The sequence below is a fragment of the Labrus mixtus genome, chromosome 6, assembly GCF_963584025.1.
Source record: "Labrus mixtus chromosome 6, fLabMix1.1, whole genome shotgun sequence".
NCBI lineage: Eukaryota > Metazoa > Chordata > Actinopteri > Labriformes > Labridae > Labrus > Labrus mixtus.
Genome location: NC_083617.1, coordinates 7,963,185 through 7,980,213, shown reverse-complemented (window position 1 = coordinate 7,980,213; position 17,029 = coordinate 7,963,185). Strand labels below are relative to the sequence as shown.

The window sequence follows — 17,029 nt, the reverse complement described above, 5'->3', positions numbered from 1 at the left end:
GATTGCTGTGTCTATGGAAGCCCATTTCCGCCAGTTAAAAAAATAAAAATGAAAATAATAAAGTCATAATAATGAGATAAAAAGTCAAAATTATGAGATATAAAGTCATAATAATGAGATAAAAAGTCAAAATTATGAGATAAAAAGTTGAAATTATGAGATATAAAGTTGAAATTATGAGATATAAAGTCAAAATTATGAGATAAAAAGTCAAAATTATGAGATACAAAGTCATAATAATGAGATAAAAAGTCAAAATTATGAGATAAAAAGTCAAAATAATGAGATAAAAAGTCAAAATTATGAGATATAAAATCATAATAATGAGATAGAAAGTCAAAATTATGAGATATAAAGTCATAATAATGAGATAAAAAGTCAAAATTATGAGATATAAAGTCATAATAATGAGATAAAAAGTCAAAATTATGAGATAAAAAGTCAAAATTATGAGATATAAAGTCAAAATTATGAGATATAAAGTCATAGTAATGAGATAAAAAGTCAAAATTATGAGATATAAAGTCATAATAATGAGATAAAAAGTCAAAATTATGAGATAAAAAGTCAAAATTATGAGATATAAAGTCATAATAATGAGATAAAAAGTCAAAATTATGAGATAAAAAGTCAAAATTATGAGATATAAAGTCATAATAATGAGATAAAAAGTTGAAATTATGAGATAAAAAGTCAAAATTATGAGATATAAAGTCAAAATAATGAGATAAAAAGTTGAAATTATGAGACTTTATTATTTTCATTTTTATTTTTTTTACTGGCGGAAATGGGCGTCCATATATGTCTCTACATCAGGGATGGGCAACTTTGGTCACAGCAAGGGGCCACATTAATTTAATTCTCACTGCCAGAGGGTCAAATTGTAGAATACAAAAAACAATTACAGTCAAGTTTGTCTCCAATTTAACTCAACATATGCCAGTGATCAAATATTATTATGGACATACTTCTGGTTTTCATGATTTCATGGCAGATTTTGTAATGTTTTCTTCATGTTTCCAATTAATTGATGTGTAAAAATTGACCTGAGGGCCACGTTGAGGGTTGATGGGGGCCGCCAGTTGCCCACCCCTGCTCTACATGGAGATTGCTACGGATAAAAAAGGAGATAGAAGATTGATTATTATTTGTCAAATAAGAAACATAAAACTCACCAGCTTACATCACATTTTTCTAAAAGATGTGATGAAGCACACATGGGTCTTCAGTTAAATAATAAATCCAAAAATCACTGACAGCCAGGACATGTAATTATGATCTGTTAGACTTTTTAAACACAGCAAGGGCCACATTCATTTAATTGTCACTGCCAGAGAGCCAAATTGTAGGATACAAAAAACGATTACAGTCAATTTTGTCTCCAATTTAACTCAACATATGCCAGTGATCAAATATTATTATTATTAGTAGTAGTAATAATTTATTTCGGTCACAAGAAAAAACAAAAAAAAAATTTTGACCGAAAAGGTGTAGGCTGAAGCTTTAAATTATTACACCTACCCTTATTACGAATCGTATTATTTAAGACACTACTAGGTTACAAAAAACAAAACATATCAGAACAAAATTTGTTCTAAGAATTTCTTTCAAAACAAAACAAATGAAACAAACAAAAAAACGAGACAGAAGTCACACTCACAAAAAAATAATCAAACCGACCTTTTATATTTGTTAAACACCATTTTTTCAAACAAAAGTTTAAATCTGGAAAGTGAACTACACATTCTTAATTCCATGGCACAAGTATGCCACAAATTAACCCCTTTTACCGAAATACATCTGTTCTTTATGTTTGTCCTTACCTTTGGTTTTTTATACACACCTATTCCCCTTAGTTCATACCGGCTCTCTCTAGTTTCAAAAAACCTTTGAATACTGCTCGGAAGCAAAAGATTGTGCGCCTTCTACATTATCTGAGCAGTTTTTAGTTCTACTAGGTATGTTAATAAAAAGTGCGTTAGTTGGTTCGTAATAATCAGATCTATTTACAATTCTTATAGTAATTATTATGGACATATTTCTGGTTTTCATGATTTCATGGCAGATTTTGTAATGTTTTCTTCATGTTTCCAATTAATTGATGTGTAAAAATTGACCTGAGGGCCACGTTGAGGGTTGATGGGGGCCGCATGTGGCCCCCGGGCTGCCAGTTTCCCACACCTGCTCTACATAGAGAGTGCTACGGATAAAAAAGGAGACAGAAGATTGATTATTATTTGTCAAATAAGAAACATAAAACTCACCAGCTTACATCACATTTTTCTAAAAGATGTGATGAAGCACACATGGGTCTTCAGTTAAATAATAAATCCAAAAATCACTGACAGCCAGGACATGTAATTATGATCTGTTAGACTTTTTAAACACACTATTAACAAAATAAACCAATGTCTGCTCCTTCTGATACACACTACATTTCAGTGTCATATATTATCTACTGTCTTCCTCTACATTCATTGGTGTATATATAATGGGCTATTATACCAACAGACAGATTATGATGTGTTATTTATAATATATCTCAATAGGTTAAATTCACATGCATGCCAGCTGTATACAAACTAAGCTAAATAGATAAAGAAAGCCCTTTAACAAGAGGCCTACATTAAATCAAGACAGTATCTACGTCATTTTTATTATTCTTAAATCACACCAATTAATGAGTGTGATTTATTATATTTTTGTTGATTTTGTGTCTTTGACTTTTCTACACCATTACAGTAAACTTTCTACATTAAATATCTTTGTACTTTTATCATCACAGACTGAGTCACTATAACACTGAAATGATCCCTTTGATTTCCATGGAGTCAACATAACAACAGAGTCTGCAATGAATCTATGTAAATATAGTTGATTTTGCAAACATTTTTCATTTATTATCACTTGAAATAGTTGTAAGATTTAAAAATAGCCATGCTGAACTCTGCTGATTATATTTTAGAACAACTAAGCTCAGCATAATTACTAATTTTTCTCTAAGTCTGTGTAGGCTCTCAGTTATCCAGGAGCTCAGTATATTTTTAGTTGTGTGGTGATGGTTTTAAACCTTCTTAAACCTTCAAATTTAACTTAATACCTGAACACTTGAGTTACTCACTGAGTCCGTATTAGATGATCTCAACCTCAGTGACATCATCCTATCAGCTGTCGACACAAAACTCCCAAAATAAAGTAATGATTCATGCCCGCACATCAGGAGGACAAAGTGACTCACATTCCTCAGCAGTAAGTCATCCAGTATGTTAGTTTGGGTAACTAAGAGAGAAAACAAAGTGAAAGCCTATTTGGCTTTCTTGAACTGAATAAAGGCCATAAAGTGTCACGCTTGGTTTCAGCCATGTTTCTATTTAAACAAAAAATATGACGAGAGCTCGGACACATACCTAAACTAAACAACACAGTTCTTCTTCTGTTACATGTGTACACACACCCACACAGGCATACGCAACAAATGAGAACACAGGAAATCGTGGTAAGGTCCAAAATATAAATATGACTTTATTTCACAATCCCGAAAGAGATCAGCCATCCATTAAAGGAATGCTAAATTGAGTCTCTTCTCAAGTCTAAACTGGATATACTTTCAGCAACATACAGTAATTTAGTTTCAAAATAAGCAAAGTCATCCATTGTCTAAACACCATTAACAGTACAGTAAAAACAATATGGTTCACATATGTATTTACAGCTTTTCTACTCATAAAAGTTTTTTTTTTTTTCATATTTTTTAATGCTGGTGCTCGTTGTTAGTTCCTCATTGATACAAAGACTTTCAGAGTGGACTGAGAGCGTCGCCCACATGAAATCAATAGAAACATTTACTAATGTAACTCTACCATGTTCAAAAATGTTCTTATCTAAATCGGCTTATTTAAAAAAGGTTTACATTCATTATATTTTGTGTGTGTTTCAGAATAGTTGGAGCATGTGGTTACACGTGGAAGACTTTTGAATTATTTGTGATGGAAATCTGCAATCATTTGCTTTTGACCTGCACTTAAACATCTCGATAGATGGTGGGAAACAAACACCTCTCAGCCTGTTATCAGCCAGTTATCATCCAGAGAAACAATAGAACTTCCCCTTTTTTTTAAACCACATAACAGACCAGTGTGCAGAGTTTTTAATCACCATTAAAAGCACCATGCAAGCACCGCTCAGTGTAAGGTTATAGGTCAATGAACTCTGACATCTTGATCTGTTAGCACCAAAGGTCAAAGTCTGTAGAGACCAAAATGTTTCTCCAGCACCAGTGTTAATGTGAAAGAGTTTGTGATGAAATGACAGATTTCTAAAAAGAACAGCTTCTGTGTCATGGTTATAAGAAAAATAAAAAATCCTGACTAACCAGGATTTGAACCTCCTTATTCAGACCCTGTAAGAAAGTGATCTGTAAACAAATTCTTCACAAGGGTTAAGCACCCTGAAATCGTCTCATAGGTAAATTGTCTGACTGTGATGTGGTGTTAAAGTGGTTTTCAAAACTAAACAGAAAATAAAGCAGAAAGGAAGAAAGAGTTTGAAGAGTTTGCGTCGGCTAAAACAGTTTTGTATTTTAGAATATTAACATTAAAAAAACTGGCAAAATCGTGTTGACATTTTAGACACTTTGTGACTTCTTTAAAAACAGAGGTATATTTAGCACCATTTGAATGTACAGTAAGTTGGTGAAACAATCACACTAGTGCCTCATGAAATAGTGTTTTCAAACATGCACAAAACACCTGAACATTTATCTGACATTTTGGAGATGAGCTGCATGTGTGAACTCAAACTTTACCCGGACTTTTTCCTACCAGCACCATAACAAGATTTCCGCTTTAAGTAGTGTGAACACAGCAGGAAATATTCAGGAAAAGTCACTGCAAGCGAGCAGGAGGGGGTTATGGCATTTATATGACAAGACCGGTGTGATCATTGTGCAAGCAATGAAGCTGCTTCACACTTTTTTAGCTCACCAGTTTGTTCTTTTCCACTCGTTTGATGACTGGCAAAAAAAAAAACTGTCATTATTGTGTCTGACTTGCCATCATGGATTTCCCAATTGTCATTTTTCTGTCATGTCTTGCCTCCTCAGACCCCTCCTTCCCCCATCAGACAGGGAAAACGTCACGCTGCGAAAACAATTGTGTGAACAAGCACCTCAGGAAGATTTCCGGAGCAGGCTCTCCTGACATTTTTGAGACATTTTCAGGAGTGCATGAGTGAAAACAGCTAAAGACTTTTGAATTTCTTTTCCAGAAGGTGAATATTAGTTAAGTGCCAACAGTGATAAGCACTTCATTGTTGCAGCATTTCACAATCCTATTATACTAAATTTCACGAGATATGTATCAATCAAAAGAATAAAAATCCAATAATAGAGAAATACTGTAAATATAAAACCGGGTTCATGCTTAGCTGTCATATATATCTCTATCTGTACATACATATCAGGCCTATGTATTGGGACCTTTTTCAAGTTAAGTTTAGAAAAACAAAAAAGTGCTTTTTTAATATGCCACACGCAGCTGTGAATCACAGACAAACAATCCAGATGGAGAGAAAAACAAAGAAAAACAACAAACCAAAATAAAGTACATCTCTTCCAACACCTGCCCACAGACGCCAGAGGCAGCAGAAGGAAAAGCACAATGCTACATGTGACAATCTGTAGTAAATATATGTACAATATGAGTCTTGGTTTTGACATTATGTGATGGGATGAGTTTGCTTAACGAAGGTTACAGTGAGAATGGCACCAATGAAAAGAGCCGATAAGAAAAGAGACTCTCATGAAAAGAGAACTATTGGCTGAAAAATAAAGAGCATAATCCTATTGTACAACATAAATCTGAGCGTCAACACATAATGAAGGGTATCATAGAAATCTTGCAGTAAACAGGCTTACACCAGGAATTAAATAGAAATCGTTCTGATCAGAATAAATAATCACATCTTTTTTGTTCTCAATCATGTATATAAAACCAGTTTTAAAACATCTTTAAAATGCTTCAAAGCACCATCTCTTTACAATAAAAACACCCAAACTCACAGTTAAAAAAAGCCAACAAACTTTGGTCTTCCTCATCACTCCGAAGTCAGAGACAAAGAAGGACAAAGTGAAACAAACCGATATTAGAAAAGCACAATAAAAACAACGTAAAAATGAGAGTAGCAGATTGAAGTGGATTGAGGTAAGGCAGAAGCACAGGGTGTAGGAGTTTTCTCTGTGTGTGTGTGTGTGTGTTTGTGTGAGTAAAACATGGTGACTAAGTCCAGCGGTTGTAGGGACCCGTCACTTGGGTGAGAGCATAGGGGGACACAGTGATGACGCCGTCCCTCGTTCGAGTCCATGCTTGACGTGTTGGGACATTCATCATCTTCTTTTCCTCCTCTGCCTCCTCCCCCGTTTCCTTCTCCGGATCCACACCTCCGACTCCGTTGCCGTTATTCATTGGGCTGTCCTCCATCCTTAACCTCTCCGCCTCCTCCTCCCGGTCTCGTTCGCGCTTTGCCATTTTGGCGTCCCACATGGCCATGCCGTGACCTGGTTCATTTAAGGATTTGTGCTGGTAGAAGACCAGGGAGATGCGGGTGGGGTGGCTGCGGTTTGGGCGGAGGATGGGGGTGGTGGCGTGGAGCTCTCGCCTGGCACACTCTATTAAGATGGAGCCGTGTGATGGTGCCACCGCGACCCCACCAATATTGTGGTCCAGGAAGTTGTGCTCGCTGTCTGACCACACCTCCTCCTGCTTGACTTCCTCTGGTTCGAGTGGGAGAGTCTGCTGGGAAAGAGGGAGAGACGGGAGCTGATGGAGGCCATGGCCCCTGACCTCTGGCCTGACATCTCCGCCAGCCCCGTGGAGTCCATTGAGCCTGCTGAAGAGGCCCTCAGAGGTAGGTCTTGGGGAGAAGGAGGAGGGAGAAGGAGCACTCCCACTGGGGGAGGGTCTGTGCAGAGGAGAGCACTGCTCCTCGTTGGGTTCGGTTTTAAAAGTACGCGGGAAGTCACTAAGGGCGTTATGAAGAGGTATACGTTCTGACAGAACACTGTGCTCACCAGTCGATGGACGATATCCATTCACGGCATCACTCACTGTCTTATAATAAAGAGCTGCACCATTCTGTCCAAACGGGACATGGTGGTTGGGGGAGATGACCTCCTTCTGTGGGCTGACCCCTGCATCCAGAGGGGGGTAGCTGCTGGTGCTCTGGTTGTAAGTGCTGGGTTGGTTCCTCTCTGGTAGGTACCTTCCAACGCTGACTGGTCTGGGTGGTACTCTGTAAGAGCTGTAGAAGCCCTGTGGCTCTGTTTTGGATGGAGAAAGATGCACATGTGTACAAATAAATGTCGTATCAAAAACACATTTACACTATCATAGTAATATGACTGGATCATTTCTATTCAGAGGTGGGCACAGTGAATCAATAAATTGACTCCCATTAATTGGTTAAAAAACATGTTCACTTCAATAGCAGTAAGTCAGTTCATTCTGACTGTTATTAAAGAACTAAAGTTAACAATAACTGGTTTCATAAAAAGAAAACATCAGCTCTTTTTAATGTCGGTAGATTTGAGTTCTTAAGAAGCCATGGTGCCTGGGAAAACTTTCAATTACACACTGTGTCTGTATTGAAACACTACAAATAATAGAGACTTTCTTGATATGTCACCACGGACTTCTTTCTAGCAGCGCTCTAGAAGAATCTTCATGTAGGTACAGCAGATTCGTACAACAAAAAAGCGCCCAGAGGAAGAGATGGACATTTTGGCTCGTTATTCATTAAGCTTTCCAAAGTACAGGAGACAGTCTGCTCTTGCTCAGGTTGTCCGTGAGCCATCTTACCATGTGAGAGCGGAGTATGCACGTTAACTGAGACCAAATGAACCAGAAGTTAAAGGTTTCCATAATCGGCTGTCCACTCTAAAAATGACTAAACAAATAAGTGCTGATAATAACGATTCACGGATAAACAGAGGTGTGCACAGCTCTGTTTTGATTGGTAACATGCCAGAGTCTTCGATTAGATACCTTTGTTGGGGGTTTCACTCTTCACCTTCCCGGGTGTCAGAGGAGTCAGGCCCAGCTTTTTCTCCAGTTTTTCTGCTTGAGCCTTCTGACGAGCCTCTTGTCTCAACTTGCGGGCTGATTTCACTGGCTCAGCCAGAAGACGCACCTGAAAAAAAGAACGTCCCCTATTTCAACATTGTACTTTTTTTTAAAGAAGTATTGTTTGAGCTTTTTATACCTTTATTAGACAGAGGACAGTCGATAGAGTCAGAAAGAGAGGGCGAGAGTGGGGAATGACTTGTAGGAAAGGAGTCACAGGTGGGATTCGAACCCAGGCAGCCAGATCTCGAGGACCTCTTTACATGGTGTGCACACGCTAAACACTAAGCCACCGGTGAAGCCAAATTATCCGTTTTTATTTTTGCAGCAGTGGTCCCAAACCACTGAGTAACTCCATGCACTGTCATTGCATTTAGACACAAAATACAATTTAATAACAAGTGGTTTATAATAAAGTACCACTTGTGATAGAGTATAATAATAAAGCAATCATTCAGCTATTTTCATGATCACTTACCTCTCGAGGAAAGGAAGACAGAACCTGCAGAGCTCCACTTCTCATCTTGGCCACCTGGCCCTCAAACTGACCGAACTCATCCCTGTCAGAGATCCGGTAAAGTGGCAAAACATGGAGCTGCTCATCCTCTGGTATGTTTCTCACGGCACGGTTATCTTCCTTGGTTAAAGTGCATACCTGAAAAGATTCAAAACAAAAGGCGTGTTGTCAAGCAGCCGATATCCAATCAATGCCTCAAGAGAATGAACCTAAACTAGGATCAATGAAGTTACACTCAAGTTGGGGCTTGATTAAACATATGGAGTGTAGAAGGAGTAGATAGCATGCTTACCACAGTGCTGCCGTTATTCATGTTCTGAGTGTCCTTGTGAGCGTGAGCACAGAAATCCACACAGGCTGTGACCCCAGAAAAAGGTCGACCTTCCCTCCTGCCCAGCCGGCAGTCTCCTCCTGCCGCCTCGTTCTCCACCTATGAGAGGTAGGAGGACAAGACATCGAATCAGTTTTGTCATGTCATTGTCAATATGGTAAAATGTTTTTTAAGGTTCTTTAAAAAAAAGACAGTCTAAAATGTACACTGAGGCTGTTCCAAGTGTCTTGGTTCTATATGAACTACATCAAACTGGGAAAACGTCCTTGATCCAATCTGATGTGAGACTTTTAAAAATAGATTCTACTGAGATTCTACTAATGCTAGCGTTAAAGCGTTAAAGAGCAAAATAATTAGTGTTTTAGCAGTACATTTTACAGCTAATATTAAAGCTGTCAGTATTAACTAGTCAATCACAATTAATTAATGTTTGAAATTAATTATCATGATTAATCTCATGCTATGTTGCCCCTTCTTTGGATAAGCCTCTGCAGTGTCTCCCTGTAGTCACAGTGATAGAAAAGAACGACACATCTGCATCTTTGAATGTCTCATTTCACTTTAAAAAAACACCTCTGAAGAGTCAAAAGTGATATGCACCTTATGACATCAAACATTTCACTTTTTTACCGTTCCTTCGAGGCCCTTTTTCTGTGGTACGGTCAATGTCGTAACCTTTGACCTCTATCAGAAGGTCCTTACTTTATGTCAAAATAAAAGGAGGTTTGAATTCAAACAGAAGAAAGTATTCTCAACTTCAGACAGTACAATAATCCAAAATAAAAGCTTAACATTTTTTTATCTTTGAATGCAAAATAATGGCATTTCAAACATGCGATTCATTACGATTAACTATTGAGATTGTGCGATTAAAAATTTTAATCATATGACGTTGCTGGTTCAGTGTTAAAATGTTACATACCTGGTTTTGGAAGGCTTGAGGAGCCAGTCTCTTGTAAAGTGGTGCGAGGTCAGTGGCGAGATTCTGAAGGTTGCTTTCTAATTTCCCCTCCTTAAGAAACAGACAGATTTATGAGTTTCTGTTTGAGTCAGGGTGGACAATGTAACAAGCGTTCTCTGTTTAAACTGTCCTCCCTACAGGAGTGATATTTCAATTCATCGTATACCAGCAGAGGGCAGACGTTTGGCAGATAAGATCAACTACAATTGCACATTTCAGATAAAACACAGAGAAGCAACAGAACAGAAAAAAACCCTTACATCACCATTACATCAGGAGAAACTAATAGAAGAGATTGTTATGATTGTTTCCCTCTCTGATTTTTAAATTGGAAAACTCCCTCACCTCCTCCGGGTAGTCTCCAAGCAGGCGGAACTTGCGTGGCACTTTACTGCGGGCAAACTTACAGCCATTGAAGTACATACTCCAGGAACAGCCGAAGGAAAACGATGCTCCGCAGGTGTCAGGGTGCAAACCCTGGCAGGCACACGTACGACTGCAGAGTAATAGGAACATTAAGAAACCAAACAAGGCTGGGATGAAGGAATGTCGCTGCAAAGAAAAGGGAAGAGGAACTCACTCTTCATTGAGGGCACAGCGGCGGCTGGTGGGGGAGCCATGTTTAAAGAGACTTCCTGTGAGCTCCTTGTAGAGGTGGTCTGCTACTGGCCGAGGGATTCCCTCCCAGGCCAGGATGAGTATCACCAACACGGCCGTGTCACAGTAGTGACCGGGCCTCTGGCGGACCAAACACAGCAGCTTCTCCTCTTCACTGCCACGCCGGATCACCTGCCAGACGATAGTGAAAACAATCATATTATGACAGACAGCACTGCAACAGAAAAACATACAGAAAAAAACAGGCAACTTTGATGCTTTTAGAACTGATCATTGTTTTATTGCCAGACGAAACATTACAACTTTAACACATTTTTCTGTTTGGAAATAGATCATCTTTTGGTTTTGTTTACAAATTTCAAACACACAAACATCCACATACCCATTTAGCTATCGGACAGCCCTGGGAGCTCTTTCCTTCCTTCCCAGTGTAAACAACAACTTCCACCCGTACTGCATTCCCTTTGGTACCATACCTGTGACACACAACGCACATAAAAGAAACTATAAGATTATGTTAAAGACACATGTGCACATACAGCTGACAACACATTTAGACAACATCACAGCAGAGAGTTAAACCTAAAGGGCAACTATCAATACACAAGCACGTACAAGTATGCAAAACGAAAGGCAGAGAATAAATACATAAATCTTCTAATAACAAAACCATTTTTATCAGTTAAGTGTGGCTTTCAGATGGACCCTGATGGACCTCAGGTTGTTTTAACAGGTTGTCATCTTGGTTTACGGGCCCCTCGCTTCAGCTCTAGGGGTTTCCTGTTTCAACATGCTGTGTGAGTTGTGCTGGGTTGTGTGTACATGTGTGTAGCTCAGTCAGGGGGGCTTGAAAATGTTGAGCTAGCTCAGCAATGCTTCCTTTTTAATGACAGACTCTTTCGCTGTGAACCCACCCCATTCCTCCACCGAGTAGACTCTCAGCATGTTTGGCAGTAAAGACAGCCGCATGAAGACAGTGTAAACACAGCTGTAGCAGTTACTCTACCTGTTCTCCATCAACTCCCTCACTGCAGCAACACTAGGTCCTGCCCCAAGGTGAGTATAGTAAGGGCCTTCCTCCTTTTCAATGATTTGGTCTGTGGGGAGAAAGAACAAGATCTTTTGAACATCTTTGCGACGTAACTTTGCACTGTTGCCTTGTCAAGAGACATTGTCAATAATAAAGCTACAGATGTGATTCCTCTGATTGAAGCTCGAGGTGAGATTCATATTAATGTGGTGTACACTGCAAATATAGCTGGATCAAAAATGTAGGGGCCATCCTTTTTTCTAAGTCCACATTAAAAGACTGATAGCATTAAAACAGGTCGACAAGGCTCCACAAAGTATCGCAAAGCCTCCTCCAAATGTGGCAGAGAAATCTGGCCTCATTTTGCATGAATTGCCCCCTGAATTAGGACACAGCTTGTGGGTGTGGGTGTGTGTGTGTGTGTGTGTGTGTGTGTGTGTGCCAGAGAGAAACAGAAAATGAGAGTTAAGTTAGTTTGAGGTCAAAGAACTGCAGCGGGATTTAGTCACAAAGTATCTGATTTGCAGTTGATCTGAGGTAGCACCAACTCACCCATGCATTGACAGGAAGGAAGATCAGCCAGTTTTTTGGAAGGTGTATTGAGCAGGTTCTTGGTCGGGGTATCCAGAAAACTCATAGGAGACTCCAGAAAGCTGTTGACATTGTTCTTGATCGGAGTCGACTCCGCAGAGTCTCCATCAGTAGCTGTGGACAGCACAGTGACGGGTCCTGACCTCTCCAGCTTGTAGTAGCCCTGTTGGCTGGGAGGTGGGGACCTTGTAGCCCCTGAGAAGCCATTAGCCAGGCCATGGTGCCCATTAGGGGGGCTAAAGAGAGTGGTATTTGCTGGGCTGGTGTAAGGATCCGCACTGTGCTGCGCAACCTGAGATAACAAATGCCTGCCATACTCTGGCACCGCTCCTGCAGCATTACCATTGCATGGATTGTGTTGATGGAGCGGTCCATTTGAGAGGGACCATGGCTGGTTTACTTGACCAGGGGTGTGGTGGATCCGTGTGAGAGTGCTGTAGTTCTGAGTCTGCAGCCCTGCGAAGGCTGTATTGTGTGCATTACTGTGATGGATGATTTGCCTCCTCTCCTCCTCAGCCTCAGCCAGGTATCTCTTCAGGTCAATTTGAGCCTGGGGCAGAAACAGGTTCCTCTTATGATGAAGGCCTGATTGCCCCTGAGGGAGAATCTTCTGGCCTCTGCTCTTACTTGGTGTCTCTCCATTATGCATGCGCTTTGAGAGGGGGGTTCTGCCATTGATTCCTTCATCATTAATCTTCTTCTTTCTAGGCTTGGAAGGTGTGGTTTTTGTTTTCTTCATTGGGGTCTTTTTCTGACTCGGGGATTGCTGTGAGTTGTAGTTGTACTTAATGGCCGACACCGGTGTTCCTTTTGGAGGGTTGTTCTCCGACTGTAGGCTGTGTCGAGCCTGGATGATGAAGGCCAGGTCTGCCAGCTGGGCTGCCACCTCCTCCTCATCTCTGTTTCTCCCTCCTTTGCTGACAACCCTTTCTTTGTCGCCCCCAAACAACCGATTATGATCTTTTCTGAACTTCGCGTCACTGTGATCTTTATAGCAGCTTTCTGATTTGAAGACACAAGAACCAAAGCCATTCTCTTTCCTGCCCGTGCTCGTCATTTTGTCGCCATCTGAGCTGGCATCTAGGAGATCCTGCAGAGACAGCCTGGTGCTAGAGCCGGACCCCTTAGAGCACTGGATGACATTTCCTTGTCTGGCCACAGGAGGGCGTATGACTGACGTCTGATGTATTGGAGAGCTGATGACAGAGACTTTGTTGTAGCAGATAGCTGCTGTGGGTTTAGCTTCTTGCAGGGATGTATTTGTATTGGAGGTTGAAGTAGAGATGGGATGTTCACACTTATTTTCAGCTTTAATGGACCCTTGGGTGCTTTGAGGAATAGCTGCCAATTGAGTCAAGGCCTCAATAGCAATAGCTTGTTCAAAACTAAGATTTCTCTTCTCTGCCAGAGACTGCACGCTTGGCAGCAAGACACTTGGGGGAGGTTCACTTTTAATAGCCTGGGGAGTCCTTTGCAGGCTAACAGGAGTGCTTTTCTGTCTCAAGTCATTCTGTAAGTCCTGTGGCTCCTTCTTGATGAAGTGCAAATCTTGCCGCTCTGTTTTGATGGAGCGAAGAATGGAAGAACGTGAGCTGAAAAGTTTCTCTTCCAGCCCCTTTCTCTCTGTGACAGACAGACACACCACCGTCGCCAGCGTGGACAGCGGGTCCACGCAGACCTCTTCGTCATCACTTAGCTTAGAGGTGGCCTGTTCACTGATCCACATCCAGGGCTCCTCCACTTTGATCTTCTTCAGAGGAACTGCCGCGTCATCGTGAGGCATCTTGAGTCCACTTTCAGAGCTTTCTTTAGGGATCGCAGCTATTATAGTCCTTTGATGCTCGGACGCACTTGTAGTCCTTTTTAATGTAGATATCAGTTGACAATGTGACCCTGTGGTCATGTTAGCACCGTTAGGTTTAGTCGGGTTCTCAGTAGAACCGTTCTGAAAAGTCACAGAAGAGCGTACATGTTGGAGTCGTGCATTGCCGGTCAGCTCGAGCCCCGGCTCTCTTTTAACAAGTGCTGGCCGCCCGCCGTGGTCCGAGGCCAGGTTGTAGGTTTGCGAGTAGGCGATGTGGGGAGATTGTGTATGAGGTATGTGTCCTTCCTCCCCCTCATCTTCCTCTGCTGCTGTGTGGGTTTCATCCATCTGTGCCTTGCCTTTGCCATTGACCGGGCCACTTTCTGGAACCACCTGAGACAGAGAGACATGGAGAGAGAAACGAGAGGAGAGAGGTGACTCAACAGGCTCTGGCAGAACACGGTTATTCAGCTTGTTCTAAACAGTCACGGCACACAGCACAACAGATTGCCTCCCAGCATGGAACGAGCATCTGCTACAGCCACTCTCAAGTCTGTGGAAAATACAACGGCATGCGAAAACAAAGAATCTGCTTTCTTTAGATCGTGTAGAAATCTATCTCTAAACAAAGCTCGTAAAAAGTTAAACAGTGTAAGTAGCATATTAAGACTTCAATCAGGACTGCATTCCTGTCTGAGCAGCGGAGTGTTGAAGCCGCAGATTTAAAGGTAGGTTACATCGACTGAGTCAGGAGTCGCGCTCAGTTTATTATTGCGTCACTACACTCAGGGGTTACTAAGGGCAAGAGAGCAATGTGCATGTACTTGTTGTGTTAGTGCTGGCTCTGTCGGTGTGTTCCTGTGAATGCGAGCACATGTGATTATTAACACCGCAGGCTTGCCATGCTAACCCCATTGTGTTGTAAAGTAAGTGATTAACCCACTCCGCGTTTTATCCTGAGTCAGTGCAGCTACAGCGTTGCTTGACCCTTAAGCAGAGGTGGACGACCATCCAAAGGTCCGCAGTATTGACCGATTGATCACCTCCTGAAGCCACATTCAATACAAATACCACAAAAGCAACGAACCCATTAGAAGGCAAAAAACATCAATTAATTTAGAAACAAATACAAGCAAAGGCGTTGAGGATGTCTTCCTGCTACTGCAGTGTGTCAGAATGTTGCTGTTCATATTTGCTTCACATTTTCTAAGAAACAAAGGGACATTAAATGCAAATAGCTTTCTTTCTTATTTTCACCATTAATGTGCATGTGTATTAACTGCAGTATTGTCGAGCTGCTTCTTCTTTTTGGATTTAAACCCGCATCATATTCACAAAGTAAAGCCTTCAGCGGTGGAAGAATGATTAGAAATGTTGCAGCGTGACAAAGTAAAAAAAAAACACTGCATCATGTGCCAAGACTCAGCTGACAAAAGGATCTTAAACTCGTTGAAGGAGCTGGAGGATATGTGTGCACTACTAAGAGCTGTGTGTGTGTGTGTGTGTGTGTGTGTGTTCACTGTGTGTTTATTTGTGTGTTTGTGTGCAAAGCATCCAATTTTCCCTCTAATGAACCTACACAACTGCAGGGCAGCTGTCGTTCTGTTCTTTATCAGTGTTTACCTGGCATAAACACCCATTAAACTCCATCACTGACACAGTTTAATTCAGTTTACAGCAGGAGATGTGTACTCAAAGCTGACAGATCAAGAGCAAGCAGCAGCAGCGCCACTTCAATATAAACCAGACTCCTATGAACCCACAGACAGAACACAAAACACTGCTTGTTTGACTTTGTTCTTCTTCCCAGCACACAGGATCTCGGCTGAACAGACATACTAGTAGGGATGGGAATCACAGGGTAACTCAAGAGACGATGGCCCATAATAATAACTATGATGTCACAATACAGCCAGTCTGCAATAACTGATGCATTGCAGGACATTCAAATAATAATAACAAATTATAACGTCTAATTAAATGAGGAAAACTAAATGCCCTTAAAAAGGTGAAAGTGCAGGATTAATGTATTAATGCACTTTGATTTGTCCGTTTCTCCACCTACAATATTATTAATTATCCTCCCTTCATATTACCCTCATTGTTTCATCAATGCCACTGAAAGGTGACGTGAAGTGGTGATGAGGTGAGCCAAACTGCCGGAAACATATCCTTAGTGCAATGGATTTTTTTTATTGATATTAGCCAACCAGGATTCCATAATTGTGTCACACTAGTCAGAAAGATAACAAAATCTTTCAGTATTGATATTTAGGGGGGGGGGGGGGGGGGGGGGAGCACTTATGAGGCAACATTTAGCCATGAAATGTCCTATCACAAACAGTGGGTTGGGGGCGCAGATGGCCTAGCGGTTAGGTCGTGCCCTATGTACGGAGGTTAGAGGCCTCCAAGTGGGTGACCCGGGTTTAAGTCCAAACTGTGGCTCCTTTCTGGCATGTCATTCCATGCTCTATCCACTGTCCTATCAAATAAAGGCAAAAAGCCCCAAAATAAATCTTTAAAAAAAAAAAGGAACAGTGGGTTGTACAAGGACATCTGTAAGGAACTGAACCGTTAACCCTTTGATGATTTATGACCCGCTCTATACCCTATACAGAATGCACCACTGTTTTCAAACATACCTATGTTCTACTCCTTTTTCACTAAACTTCTTCCCACTCCTTTTCAGACATGTCACTTAAATAGTTTAGTGTCCGACATTTTTTTCTGAATTACACTTTACACTGTTTGTAATTATGATTTGCTTTGTCTTTGTCTTATGCTACATGTTAGGAATAAGAATTATAATCAAATTAAATCAATCATTTTAGCCCTCCTGATAATCAACCCACGAGTGGAGCTGGGCTTTGTCTCTTCAACATATTCTTATAAATCCTGGATGGAGTGGAAACAGTGAGTTTAACTTAGCGGCATGTGAAGTGAAAGAGAAATGGAGCCTTGTGACATCCCACATGTGATGGCAGCTGAGCAGAGTCATGATCTCTCATTCATGAGGCAGAATGCACTGAAAGCAAGACATGCAGCAGTCTACCAGAGATA

At 40.8% G+C, this 17,029-nt stretch overlaps 1 protein-coding gene across 2 annotated transcripts in view; it reads right to left on the bottom strand.

Moving 5' to 3' along the window:
- Positions 1-3,497: 3,497 nt before the first annotated feature.
- The window catches only part of tet1 (tet methylcytosine dioxygenase 1), a 31,752-nt gene continuing 18,220 nt past the window's right edge, over positions 3,498-17,029 (bottom strand). For both annotated transcript variants that reach the window (XM_061039794.1, XM_061039795.1), the window contains 10 exons: positions 12,127-14,362; positions 11,551-11,641; positions 10,927-11,020; positions 10,507-10,715; positions 10,272-10,422; positions 9,888-9,977; positions 8,927-9,064; positions 8,596-8,772; positions 8,040-8,184; positions 3,498-7,315 (listed from right to left, as the gene is read on the bottom strand). In XM_061039794.1, the coding sequence (XP_060895777.1) occupies positions 6,276-7,315; positions 8,040-8,184; positions 8,596-8,772; positions 8,927-9,064; positions 9,888-9,977; positions 10,272-10,422; positions 10,507-10,715; positions 10,927-11,020; positions 11,551-11,641; positions 12,127-14,362 (4,371 nt within the window). In that variant the 3' untranslated portion in view covers positions 3,498-6,275. The remainder of the gene's footprint in view (positions 7,316-8,039; positions 8,185-8,595; positions 8,773-8,926; positions 9,065-9,887; positions 9,978-10,271; positions 10,423-10,506; positions 10,716-10,926; positions 11,021-11,550; positions 11,642-12,126; positions 14,363-17,029) is intronic.